This window comes from Octopus bimaculoides, chromosome 10 (assembly GCF_046866305.1).
Source record: "Octopus bimaculoides isolate indiv1 chromosome 10, ASM4686630v1, whole genome shotgun sequence".
Lineage (NCBI taxonomy): Eukaryota > Metazoa > Mollusca > Cephalopoda > Octopoda > Octopodidae > Octopus > Octopus bimaculoides.
In genome coordinates this window covers 31,515,579-31,530,348 of record NC_142937.1, presented here as the reverse complement: position 1 = coordinate 31,530,348, position 14,770 = coordinate 31,515,579, and the positions used below count along the sequence as shown (strand labels likewise).

At 35.5% G+C, this 14,770-nt stretch overlaps 1 protein-coding gene across 1 annotated transcript in view; it reads right to left on the bottom strand.

Annotated features, from left to right (window-relative positions):
- LOC106875886 (allene oxide synthase-lipoxygenase protein) overlaps nucleotides 1-14,770 on the bottom strand; it is a 74,096-nt gene that overhangs the window by 1,512 nt on the left and 57,814 nt on the right. Inside the window, exons 12-17 of the mRNA XM_089359102.1 lie at nucleotides 13,106-13,198; nucleotides 7,744-7,804; nucleotides 6,839-6,944; nucleotides 5,808-5,890; nucleotides 4,207-4,389; nucleotides 2,024-2,187 (exon numbers count right to left, since the gene is read on the bottom strand). Coding sequence (XP_089215228.1) covers nucleotides 2,024-2,187; nucleotides 4,207-4,389; nucleotides 5,808-5,890; nucleotides 6,839-6,944; nucleotides 7,744-7,804; nucleotides 13,106-13,198 — 690 coding nt within the window. The remainder of the gene's footprint in view (nucleotides 1-2,023; nucleotides 2,188-4,206; nucleotides 4,390-5,807; nucleotides 5,891-6,838; nucleotides 6,945-7,743; nucleotides 7,805-13,105; nucleotides 13,199-14,770) is intronic.

The window sequence follows — 14,770 nt, the reverse complement described above, 5'->3', positions numbered from 1 at the left end:
GCCACTGTGGAGGTGCGCTTCACGACGGAGGAGGAAGCAATAAAGCACTCCACAGAGGAATGGGTGCTCTTGCCTTCGTACTGCAGCAAACGTGTGGCCAAGGTGCGAGTGAGTAAGGTGCCATCCGAACTGAAACTTTAAACACATAAACACACTATACGATCATGCAATCATTATGCATGCGCGCAACGACCAGATGTTATTGCGTACTAGTATCGAAAGATCGCCAAAAAAAAAAAAAACGAGAAAGAAAGAAAACTAGAAAGATATAAACAAATACACGTTATAACAACAATGACTGCAACATAAATTAAACTTTGTTTATAGACAATACTTTTATATTTAATAAGATTTCAATTTGACACTGTTTTATTGTCTCATTTCAATGAATTTGTAGAAAATTTTTCATCAATAATGAATGAAGCTCTCCAAGTGTTTATTTCTTGATGTATTTTCGCATCGACTTAGACTTGACCACAACCTTTTATATGTTACATCGTTGTTGTTGGCACTCCGTCGCTTACGACGTCGAGGGTTCCAGTTGATCCGATCAATGGAACAGCCTGCTCATGAAATTAACGTGCAAGTGGCTGAGCACTCCACAGACACGTGTACCCTTAACGTAGTTCTCAAGGATATTCAGCGTGACACAGCGTGATAAGGCTGACCCTTTGTATTACAGGCACAACAGAAACAGGAAGTAAGAGTGAGAGAAAGTTGTGGTGAAAGAGTACAGCAGGGTTCGCCACCATCCCCTGCCGGAGCCTCGTGGAGCTTTAGGTGTTTTCGCACAATAAACACTCACAATGCCCGGTCTGGGAATCGAAACCGCAATCCTATGGCCGCGAGTCCGCTGCTCTAACCACTGGGCCATTGCGCCTCCACTATGTTACATCATATTAGCACATTATCACACAACCTATGATTGCCTATTAACAGATATTCTACCAAAACCACATATTGTCACCCTTTATCACATATCCCAATTAATCCTATGGCGATACACATTATTACAGATACAGGGGTGGGGTGTGCAAAAGGAGGTATACAGTTATGAAAAAAAAAAGAAAACATGTGCAATACTCATTTATTTTAATAAAACAAATTAAAAGTTGCGATAAAAGTATTATTATAATTATAATAAATGTATTATTATGATTATTGACAATAAAAATATTTAAAAAATGAGGCTAACTATTATTATTATTATAATTATTATTATTATTATTATTATTGATAAAAAATAAATGAGTATTATAAGAGTTTTCTTTTTTCGTGACTGTATACCTACTTTTGGGCCCTCCTGTAAAATAACATATGTCGCATTTTATTATTGATAATACCTAGAAGGTGCTTCTTTTCCCCTCACCAAAGTGAATGGAGCTTTGGCCAAGAGGAACTGATGTCATCAGACGGTATCCAACGATTATCAGATGTTTCGACACTGAACCATAACCCGCTCCTGTTTGTGATTCAGTAGAGGTGGCCAAAGCTCATCTCCTCGTGGCTTCTAGCTCAACGCCTCTCTCTTGTTCCTTAATTAGCAAGCGGATATTTATTTTCCAATATTATCATTCAGTATCACAAATTATCACATTGCCTCAGAACGTAACGACGGGCGTAATACCGCTAATCATTTCGTCCGGCGTACTAACGATTCTGCCTGTTCGCCACCTTTATAATAGTAATAATAATAATGATCCTTTCTACTGGAGGCACAAGGCATCAAATTAGGGGGTAGGGTGTAAGTCGATTACATCAACTCCATTGCTCGACTGGTACTTATTTTATCAACCCCGAAAGGATGAATAGCAAAGTCGACTTCGGCAGAATTTGAACTCAGAACATGAAGACGGACGAAATGCCGCTAAGCACTTCGCCTGGCATGCTAACAATTCTGCAAGCTCTCTGCCTTCAGATACTTCCTAATATTGCATATTATCACACGCATATTCATGCATTATCATTTTACTATACATTATCACATATCACATACTTCGCATAATCGGATATGAATACTTACTCGGCAACGCATTGAAGTCCCGCTGGTTCACAAATGTACTGTACATCGAAATTCCCCAGAGGATTAGTTGCTCTTTCGCTCAGGGTCCTTGTGATTTCTATAACACTGAGAATCGTTTTTACCTCAGGCAGGGCATCTACGATGTCCTTCTCTGTTCTGGGGGTCTGATATACGAAACAATGAAACAAATGAAAAAAGAATATAGCCTATCAACTCATGCGTTATTGAATAGTTTTCTGGGAAAATAATATTATCAGCTTTCAAGTTTTGGGTTTGATATTGATTGAAGGGACACATTGTAAAATAAGTCTATAAAGTGTGTTAGCGCACATTCTCGCTTATGTATGTGTGTGTGTGTTAGAATGAAATTAAACACAGTGAAAATTTACACAACAGATGGAACAAGGGAAAAATACCCCTCATCAGGTGTCTATCTACAGATCCTGCTGATTTCAGTACCTTAGAACAGACTCGCTAGTTTCTTCAACAATTTATGAGTGATGGTTGACAAGGATTGATGGTAAATGAAAAATGTGACAAACACTCTGATGGAAATATATTGTGGGATCTTTGGGGTTTGACGGGCAACATTTGTTTTCTTAACGAAACACTTTCAAACTTGGGACACTGGTAGAATATGTCATATAAAACTTCTTCTCTTAACCTTCTTAACAAAAAATTGTACATCGCAAGTTATTTCATGTTAAAGTTGTCGTATTTCTGTAATTTCAACCAATCACTGACGTCTATTCAGCTGAATACAGTTACTGCTGTTCGGTGTCAAGTGTGTTATTCCCTGTTTAATTATATCATTATTCCCTAGTAAGGGTTTAGGGCTAGGGTTGGGGTTAGGGTTATGGTTATGAGTTATAGGGTTAGAGTTAAGGTTATGGCAAAAATAATCATAACCCTAACCGTAATCCTAAAACTAACCCTAACTCTAAAACCCGAACCCTAACCCTAAAACCCTAAAGCTAAAACTAGTACAAACGCACGAACGATGTCATAAATAAGAGTAGTAACACGGGTAGTTGTTGACAAACAACGGGACTAATTTTATTCAAGGGAAAAGATTCCATGACACCGTTACGGCATTAATTGTTTTCACCTCAATAGACGTCAGTGATTGGTTGAAATTACCGAAATACGACAATTTTTTACATAAAATAACTTCGAATACAAAATTTTTTATCTGTTCTATACCACAAAATATACAAATATTCGAAGTTTGAAAGTGTTTCGGTACCAAAAACACTACAAAAAAAATGTTGCCCGTCAAACCCCAAAGATCCATATTGTGTCTTAGCGACTGGAACAGTGAAAACAAAACATTAGTCTTTTACAATATATATAATACTGCAAGATAACAGAACACATGAGCAACGATAGGACAAGAATGCTAAAGTAATTCATATGAACAGCAGTCTTGAACAAAGGAGATATAGTAATGCGGTACAGAAAGTGACAGTTTCTCTGGGAGAGGCAGACTGGACAAAGAATAAGGAAGAGATGCATGCTGGGAACAGGTGATAGTGTGCAAAGAGAAGGAAACGGTGACAGAGAAGAGAGAGAGAGAGAGAACAGAAGAAAGAAGGGAAAGGAATGAGACAACAACAATTTAAACAGGATTACGATATGTCTGTGTTCATGTGTATATTTCTGAGTGTGTGTGCGCGCCCGCGCTCACGTATGCTCAGCTATTAAGGTCGTCTAGACACCTCCCAGTGTAGACGCGGACATTTAACTTTGGACTGCATCCAGAATAAAACCATTCACCTAATGGAGGAGACATCACAAACCAACACTTCTCAGACTCTTACTTTCTCAATATATTATGTTGCTGCTGCTGCTGCTACTACTACTACTACTACTACTACTACTCCCGCAGTCTTTGCTCCGCCCTTCATCACCTCCATTTGAATCCATACTATGCTCACCCAAACCCATGGTCCTGTCGTTCGTTTCCCCATCTTTCCTACCTTATCATACCACATTATCACATGTTATCGCATATTAAGAGATATTCTCCTAATATCACATATTATTGTACATTGTCATAGATTAACACATTATTACTCATTATCACACATTATCATATATTATTACATATTTTTTTATCATTTATTATCACATATTAACACAAAATGTTATCAAAAAAAAGAGAGAGAGAGAGAGAAACTTACTTTGTCTTTTAACAGCGGCGTCCTCAGCATTGATGGATAGTTTGGAGGGAAACCATATTCTTCATATTGTAGGAAATTGACAGCAGCGTGTGACGCACTGCGGGTGAAGATGATTACGGACACAATCCATTTCAAGTCCTCCTTTGAAGACACGTGACCCTTACCATTTTTCATTGGTAAACCCTTTAACAGATAATAGAAGATATTTTATATTCAACTGTATTTAACTATTTAATGATATTAGGAAAAGTCTACATAATCGTTCGATCTGCTAAAGTTAACAGCCTAATCTATTCAAATCACACATTGCTGCAGTGTTTCTCAATCTTTTTCACTTCAGAGTAAACTTCGGATAAAAAAAGAATTCTGATCTGTTTCGCTTAGATTTTCTTTTTAAGTTGTAAATTTTCAAGAAATAGAAAATTTGTTTTATTAATCATACACAATTATGAAATTTAACTAAATTCTGAATAACAAGTTCTTGAAGATATTCATTAATTGTATAGATTTTGTAAAGCATTGTGTGATATTTTTTAAAATGCACAAAACAAAAAAATTGAAGACCTTAGCCACATTTTTTTCTTTACTTTTCTACTCTAAGCACAAGACCTGCTTAGCCACATTATTGCCAATTGTGAAAGTATGTCTTCTTGTTACTTTCTCCCTTTAAAAGAATTAATTCAATTTATTTTCCTTTTACTTTAGAACAATTGAAACCGACAAGATATTTTAATGAAAATGTAAATATTTTCTTTATTTTTGATTTTAATATAAAATCACTCATGTGAAACCTCTTAACCTTTTCAATAAACACACTCAACGCAACGCATACGCACATATATAGAGAGTGAAAGAGAAGTTGATAGGTAGGTCTGTAGATAGATAGTCAAGTAGGTATTTAGGCATGCCGCTAGCTAACGACAGGTAGATAGAAGGAGGGACTGACAGACAGACAGATAGATCAATAGATAGATTCCTTTTATTGCATCTTTTCTTTAATATGAATACTGTCCAGTTAAAAATTTAAATGACCAAAAATCGGAAAAACGTTACCAGAAAAGAAGAAAGTGAAAGTGGATGTGAAATGTAACTTGAATAAAACATTTCTCTTATATTCTAGGTGGTTGCTTGACTAACCAGAAACAGGAGTCAAATCTCCTTCTAATCGCTCACTTACGCTTCAATCTTAATGAATCTCTCCATCAATTTTGTCTTATTCTTCTTTATAATTTGATTCATATCCAAAATGTTTTATAGAGATTCTAATTCGCATCAACACCAACAACAAGTAGTTGACGACTATATTGTGTAATCCACTTCTAAGATAATTAAAACTTAAGGTGGCCTCCATGGGATTTGAATTCAGATCATTAAGGGCCAAAAATAAAAAACACCAAGGTATATTTTCTGTTATTCTAATTATTTTACAATCCATTGTAAAAAGAAAAACAAAAAACAAAAACAAAAAAAGAAACTAAAGAGCCATTATAGGACTAAGCAACGTCATGCAGCAATATTGACATCAACAACAACAACAACAGCAGCAGCAGCAGCAGCAGCAACTAGATTTTACTTTGTATAGAATTATGAACACGAAATACCTTCAATCCACCTTTGGTTGGTACGGATACATTTTCTATCCAATCCTGTAACTCCTCGTCCGTATCAACAGCTTCATCATTTCCTGAAATTATAAATATATGGAGAATATGATTATTAGTTGCAGGAGAGAACAGACACATTCCTCTCAGCTCCTTAGGTGTATGAGGCAGTTGACCTCCTACAAAAATTTGTCAGTCAATTCCCGATTCTTTCCACATAATTTGGTACATGCTCTCTCTCTCTCTCTCTCTCTCTCTCTCTCTCTCTCTCTCTCTCTCTCTCTCTCTCTCTCTCTCTCTCTCTCTCTCTCTCTCTCTCTCTCCCTCTCTCTCTCTCTCACACACACACAGAATAATGAATTAAAAGCAGCGCTAGTGTTGTGAACATTATCGACCGCACATACTCAATGGATGTGTTTTGCTTGTTCACCTGTATGCTCTGACTTAGCGCTGTGGGGACGACTCCCTTTTAACACTGAGAGTGAAAACATCTGAAAGTCATAGACAGGTGAAATAACTCGTCCCCCGGTCGCATTCGGGAGCGATGGATACTGATATTTCGCCATTTCTGTAGTTTATCAACATCACGTACCCGAATCGAACCGGGGACAAGAAATATTAATGGACGGATGAAAGAAAGAAGCGCTCAACACGGTTGGTTGTAGTTGTATGTATTTTATAACATTTACGCTCAGCTCCACATCACTTAAAATTTGTGATTGTAGAACACGTTCACATCCTGAGATGTTCGGAGACAGAGTAGAGGAATTTTAAAAAGATTTAGAAAACTTCGAGGTGAAATTATTTAGGCTTCCGTTGGCTTGTCACCTTAGAAAAATTTGGTGAAAGCAATGTTTTCGTCATAGACGTTAGCAAATCTTTGGACCGCGTCTGGTATGCAGATCTTCAGTGGAATCCTCTTGCCTAAGATTTCCATTAGTTTCTCATCTCTTGGCTCGGTAGTTTTCTATCAGATCACATTAATGTGAGGGACGAAATCGGATATGGAATAAATAAACGAATATAATTACCATAGTAGATATCTATATAGCTGGACACGTACTTGTATATACATTCGTACAATAAAAGCGAATCATCTCTGAAATAGTATTTGGGCAAAAGTTTCGGATCGTCAACCTGAAATATGAGAGCAAAGAGTGATATCCACATAGATAAAATGCGTCAGACAAACCTGCTTTCTTTTTATGCTTCATTAAGCTTACTGAGGAATTGTTTATTAATAATGAAACCTCATGCCAAGTTGCCTAAGAGACTGACTGCGTCTTACTTTCATGTAGAAAGAAATCCTTTATGAATATGAATTTGTATATTTAGTTTGCAAGCGTTGAGTGTATGGAATAACGTTTTATGTACTCCAGGATAGATGTGTATGTAATACATAACTTATTTATTACAACCCAGAAACATATGTGTATGTGTTTATATCATATGTACGAAAATACTAAGGTCTACTGAAAGGTTCATAGAGTGATCAAGGTACTCTCGTGGAATGTTACCAAATGAGGTTTATTTTTCAACATAGTCCTTCCTTAGGGTGATTCGTTTATTCCAGAAATATCTAAGAAAATGTTACAGAGGTTGAAAGTTTCATTATTTTAATCCAATCGGAAAACAGGATTTGGAAGCTAAGCATTTTGTGTGTGATAAGCTGTGCATCATAAAATAAAAGTAAGCAATAGAAGACCAGGTTTTAAACAAAATGAAGGCCATGTGTGAGAATTAATACATATACGAGTAAGAGTGAGGATCAAAGAGCATGGTAAATACAAACAGATTGATGGTGATAGGTAGAGACTAGGAGAATTGTCGATCTAAAAGTCGAGTTATTTCTCATAGAAAATTACATTTTTTTATTATTATTTACGGACGACACCTGGGGTTAAACAAAAATAATAAGCAACAAAAAATTACTTACTTTTCGGTTTGCAAAATCATTAGCTGGAATTCCATCTCGATAAAAGTCCCATTCTTGCAGTCTGAAAAAAGTATATATGTGCGTATATATAAATATTACAACAGTATGTCATTAAAAATATTTTTGATATTCCTGAAAATTATTCTTCTAAGCACTTGAAAGACTGTTGAAAACTAGTGGATACCGAAGGTTACAGGTAGTTACTCGCTGCCCACATAAGTCCTACCAGGTATAAGACCGAGCCTGAATCAAACAATAATAATAATAATAATCTTTTCTACTGAAGGCACAAGGTCTGAAATTTTGTGGGAGGGGACTAAGCGATTACATCGACCCAGTGTTTCACTGGTACTTTTCTCTGTCTATTTCTTTTGCATTTAGTTTAGCCCAGTATTTATCATGTAGGGGCTTTTCTTGCCATCGTTTTATCATGGTCCGTTGCTATTCTAGTTTTAGTTTGGATTTCATTTATTTTATAGCTTTTGTTGTTTCTTCTTCTTCTTCTTCTTCTTCTTCTTCTTCTTCTTCTTCTTCTTCTTCTTCTTCTTCTTCTTCTTCTTCTTCTTCTTCTTCGTATTTATTAGGTAGTATGATTTCTTGTTTGTATTTGTCAGCTTCCTTAAATACTGAAAACAGTCTTTTTTTTGCTCGTGTTTTGTGGTTATTTGTATTAGTTTTCCTTGCTTCTGAAGTAGGTATTTTTGCAGTCCTATGGTGGTTATTTTATGATAGTTTTCCAGCTGTATAAGACCCCCTACCATCTTCTGTACGTTGTATATATAGCCTTTCTATGTCAGATTTTGGGTGGTGCATCCTAGATCCTGTCATTATTTTTTTTGTTTTCCTGTCTATTTTAGATAGTTCGTTTAGTGTCCAGCTAAGGATATTAGTAAACAATAAATATAAAGATATATTCTCATAATTAATTCAAAATAACTATATTTTTTATTAAAAAAATATCCAAATTGTGATGATAATAGTATTTCAAATTGAAAATTTGTCAATGTTGGAGCACCTCGGGGTAGACAATATTCATTGTATAATTTTTTGTTGGTGTCCAAATGGATAAGTAGTTGCTGCTTCCAAGTCGCGAGTAAGCAATAGCAACATAGAATTAGTCGTGGGAGAAGCATGTAGTAGAGATCATCAAGTGCAACTACCTTGAGGGATTGACCCTGAGATTTGTTAATTGAAATACCAAAACTTAGTTTGATTAAATTCAAATGGAACATCTGAAATTTTTGGTATAAAGATATTTTCTCCTTTCTGACTACCACAGACGAGGTGGGTCAAGATTCCTAAGCACCATAATGGGAGCACCCGGTTTTAATGTCAAGTTAAGAGGTTGCGTCCCATTGGGTTTAAGTGTGTTCAAAAATTCAACAGGATATTGAACAACCTGATCTTGATCGATTGTTGTCAATTGATCGAAAAGTCATTTCATTAGTTGGAGCTCGTATAGCTCTTTCACATAGCTACTTTACATCTGTGTAATTGACAGATAAATTAGGAAATACTTTATCCATAAAATCCCTAAGAGAAAGTATCATTTGATTGCATGTAATTTCACGTAGCTGAAGTCTTGAGTTGAATGTTAATATCCCATTACCAATCTTAAGAAGCTTGTATGATCCCCTTGTAGAAGTACTCTGATATTGCTTGTAAGATGAAGTTTTTCACATGTCTCCAAGGGTACGATTTTTTTAAAGCATGCAATGACCTCATCTGCTTTTGATCCTTTGTGGATAACTGCCAACGATTGACGAAAAGAACTGCTACTCTTTCCATGAACGCGCCGTTGCTTTTTATGTATTGGAGGGTACGGTCAAGTACTTCTGGAGCTCCACAATGTGACGTAGCACACTCATCCCAAACAACGAGGCGAGTTTGTTGGAGAATTCTTGCCATTACAAAGTTTTTTTGGAAATGTTGCACATTTGAGATTCTTTCATTGCAAAGTTTAGAGAGATCTTGAACATGGAATGAACATTTCTTCCCCCATTGAGGAGGGTAACTGCAATAACAGAAGATGCAACCTTTGAAAAAGGTTAGATTTTATTTCCTCCCGTTTAGGATTGCAGGTGAAGAACAGAAAGGTTGTAGGAAGAAGGCTAGAGGTGTGCATGATCTGTTATACATAGACAAAGCAGTTCTAAATGAAGTAAAATCTAGAAAGAAAAATCTAACAATAGGGCAAGAATGAAACTTAGAGAGAGTACGTTAAACAGATTGAAGAGAAACCTCTGCACAGTCGATTTCGGAGAGCCACCAAGATGTATGTGGAACAAAATTTGGGGCTTAAGTTTTAAAAAAAAGACAATAAAAAAAACAATAAAGACTAATTATTAATCAAATATTAATAATATTTTTTATTATAATGTTTATTATTTTGATATTTTGATATTTTTAATAATATTTCTATCTTTATAAAATAAGTATTTTATATAAATTCATTTGGTACTTATTGTTGGTTGATATATATATTTATTTATTATGATTATTGTTCTATTTACGACCTGACGATTAGCTGTATTTTTGAATAGAATTTATTTTCGATAATTTTAATTGATTTTAATCGATTTAAATTTCCTTTCTATTTGAAAATTAGTTATGAAACACGTGTAGTCATTTTACTATCTTTATCTTATGATATTTACTTTGTTTTATATTATACTCATTTATTGTGCTTTTAATTATTAATTTTTCTATATGTGATAGTGGATTTTCATCGATGAGTTCTTGAAAATTGGTTCTTTTCGACAGGAAGCGGTCCAGCTTCCTAGGGCTAAACGGCAGTAGTGTGTTCCCTTATTGGGATTGTCACATTAAGTTGACAATATACTATAACTTTATCGCTCCACTACTGCTTAAATCTGTCTGAGAGATTTAGAAATATTATATTTCTAATTTTGCTGATCAGTGAATAAACTTCACTATGATTTACATAAGTTTGCGAAGGCGAAACAGGCTTCTCTATCCAGCTGCCAAGCTACTTCAGGCTGATGACGAGCAAAGACTCAGAAACATGTCCCTGAATGCTGGCTAGGCTGGGTGGAGGAGCTTGTCTCCCCCTCGCAAACTTAAGGACACAGTAATTGTGTCAAGGCCGACAGGAAGCGATCCAGCTTCCTAGGGCTAAACGGCAGTAGTGTGTTCCCTTATTGGGATTGTCACATTAAGTTGACAATATACTACAACTTTATATATTTTTATATATATTATAATCTATAAAACTCAATTTAATTTTAAGTTTTTTAATAAATTGATTTTAATTGAGTTTTTACCTGTAATTTTGGATTTTGTCCCTAATATTATATATATATATATATATATATATATATATATGTATATATATAATTCTTCATATATGCAAACATGCGCATACATGCATGTGTTACACATACATACACATATACATATGTAAGTAAATGTATGTACACATATATATACACGTATATTTATGAGTATATATATATGTATACATAATGTATATATGTGTGCATGCGTCTGGGTGTGTATACACATATAAATATATACATGTATATATATATATATATATATATATATATACATATATATATATGTATATATATATATATATAGTAGACTTACTTGTAAAATAGGACGTGTGCGTTCAATAATGTAATAATACAAAGAATATATATACATGTATACACACATATATGTACATACTTACATCTACATGTGTATATACATGCATATCAGGGTACAGGACGTTAGAACAATAAACTACAGACAACGGAACGAACACATAGGAAAACGGAAAGCCCCTTGGAATATCCCTTCATCAGCTGTCTCTATTCTATCTAGACGTTTCGAAGACCAGACAGGACGTACTCTAGAATAGTCTCTTCCTGAGTAGTGGATCAACCAACTACACAGAGGATTCCAAGGTGGCAAACACAAACCAAGACAGGAAAAAATGGACAGTGAAAACAACATTCAAAAGCCGTACGGCCAAACGCAAATCTGAGGTAGAACGCTAGTAGTTCGTCTTGCCTTCACAGCGGCTGGAGTGAAAAGAAAGCTGACCACAGGTCACACGAGAGCAGAGAGGATGGTGGAGGGAGGAAATGGAACAAGGAGGAAGGGACAGAAGCAGTGAAGTAGAGGCCAGGACAGAAGGGTAGATAGGAAGAACGTCCTGTACCCTGATATGCATGTATATACACATGTAGATGTAAGTATGTACATATATGTGTGTATACATGTATATATATTCTTTGTATTATTACATTATTGAACGCACACGTCCTATTTTACAAGTAAGTCTACTATTATTCTGACGTGACTATCTTTCTATCTATCTATCTATCTATCTATCTATCTGTCTATCTATCTATCTATCTTTCTATCTATTTATCTATCTGTCTTCCTCCATCTTTCTATCTATACCTCTGTCCTGGCCTCTACTTCACTGCTATACCCTTCTGTCCCTTCCTCCTTGTTCCACTTCCTCCCTCCACCATCCTCTCTATCTATTTATCTATCTGTCTTCCTCTATCTTCCTATCTACCCTTCTGTCCTGGCCTCTACTTCACTGCTTCTGTCCCTTCCTCCTTGTTCCATTTCCTCCCTCCACCATCCTCTCTGCTCTCGTGTGACCTGTGGTCAGCTTTCTTTTCACTCCAGCCGCTGTGAAGGCAAGACGAACTACTAGCGTTCTACCTCAGATTTGCGTTTGGCCGTACGGCTTTTGAATGTTGTTTTCACTGTCCATTTTTTCCTGTCTTGGTTTGTGTTTGCCACCTTGGAATCCTCTGTGTAGTTGGTTGATCCACTACTCAGGAAGAGACTATTCTAGAGTACGTCCTGTTTGGTCTTCGAAACGTCTAGATAGAATAGAGACAGCTGATGAAGGGATATTCCAAGGGGCTTTCCGTTTTCCTATGTGTTCGTTCCGTTGTCTGTAGTTTATTGTTCTAACGTCCTGTACCCTGATATATGTATATACACATGTAGATGTAAGTATGTACATATATGTGTGTATACATGTATATATATTCTTTGTATTATATATATATATATATATATATATATATATATATATATATATATATATATATATATATATATGATATAGGTGTGGGTGTACACACACACACATAGATATATAAACATGTGTGTACACATATATAAATGAATAAATATGCTTACATTTATGTAGATACATACGTGTTTAAATAAATATTTATGGGGGTAGATGGCTGAGTATTTATGTGCATGTATGTGCGTATGTGTGTGTGCATGTGTGTACGTGTGTGTGTGTGTACGTGTGTGTGTGTGTACGTGTGAGTGTGTGTACGCGTGTGTGTGTGCACGCGTTCAGCATATACCTTACCCTTTACAAAGCAATTTCATCATTCCGTCCGATCCAACGGTCATTGTTTGGTCGACCCAGGCTCCAGGGGCTATAAGTTCCTTGAATGCCAAACTACAAAAATATAGATTCAGGAGAAAAATGTATTAATTCACATAATAATACTGTAGAGAGGAATATTTTTATGAATGAATACACAAACAAGCATTCACAGACACATCCATCTATCCATCATCATACATACATACATACATACATACATACATACATACATACATACATACATACATACACACGTACGTACATGATGGCTGCAAACTCCTGTTCAAGTATCACCATTGCCTGACCGAAAGTCCCACACATGCGAAGGCTACGACCAGCCATTTTGTGATAGGATTTTTTTTCATGCAATGCCTGTGCATCATTATTTTTTTAGTGGGGAAAGGACTTTCACATGGACAACATAAACTCGAAAAGAAGAACGAGTCTACATCATCGAATATTTTCAGTGCCGTAGGTTCTCTTTCCCTCTCCTGTTGTGACAACAGAGGGGGCTCCCACTCTCATTGCCCCCAGTGGGTGAACTCCATCACGCTTGCTTGGGGAGGAGAGTGATTGTTGAACATACATACAGACATACATGCGTGCATACTTAAACAAACTCATAAACGCACACATACATAGAAACTAGAAGATATGAAATTACATATGTATATTATGTAAATTATTGGTTCTTTAATATGACATGTGTGTGTGTGTGAAAGCGAGAGAGAGATGGAGGGAGAGCGAGATGGAGGGAGAGAGAGATGGAGGGAGTGAGAGAGAGAGAGTAAAATAAGTAAAAGAATCTATCATTTGGGATGACACACAATTTCTGTCCAGCCAAATAAAGTCGGCCTCGGCGAAATTTGTACGTAAAGACAATCGAAACGTGGAGAATGGAAAGTTCTGTATACACGTGGGATAGGTATATAAGAAAGAAAAGAAATGTAAATGTCACAGAAAGTTTGTATAATAAAGTTTATGGTGATATTAGTATCATATTACATCATTACAAACCGGTACTTATTTAATTTGTAATGATGTAATGATGTAATATGGTCCTAATATCACCATGAACTTTATTATACAAACTTTCTGTGACTTTTACATTTCTTTTCTTTCTTATATATATACATATAATATAATATAATATAATATAATATAATATAATATAATGTAATATAATATAATATATATATATATGCATATATATATATATATACATATATATATATATATGTATGTATGTATACATACCTATATATATATGTATATACACATGCATATATGGGTACAGGGTGTCAAAAAACGTGAACAACATGAAAAACGAGAACAGGAAAAACAAAAACATGGAAAACGAACTTTTTTTCGAATAACGAAAGAAACAAATAGAGAAACGAGACAAGCAACATAAAGAACTTCATCAGCTGTCCCCTGTTTTATCTACTCCGCGTTTCGAACGTTAGGGACAAGACGCATCTTCGTTAAAACAGTCGTTCCCGCAAAGCAAATTAAATAAAATTTGGGATTTGCGAAGATTTAAAGTGGTAATAAAAACAGGTCAGTAAGAAGAAAACAGTAAAAACAAACGGTAAGGGGTGTTAAGCCATAACGAGGCGAAGTGGTGAACGCTGGAGAAACGAG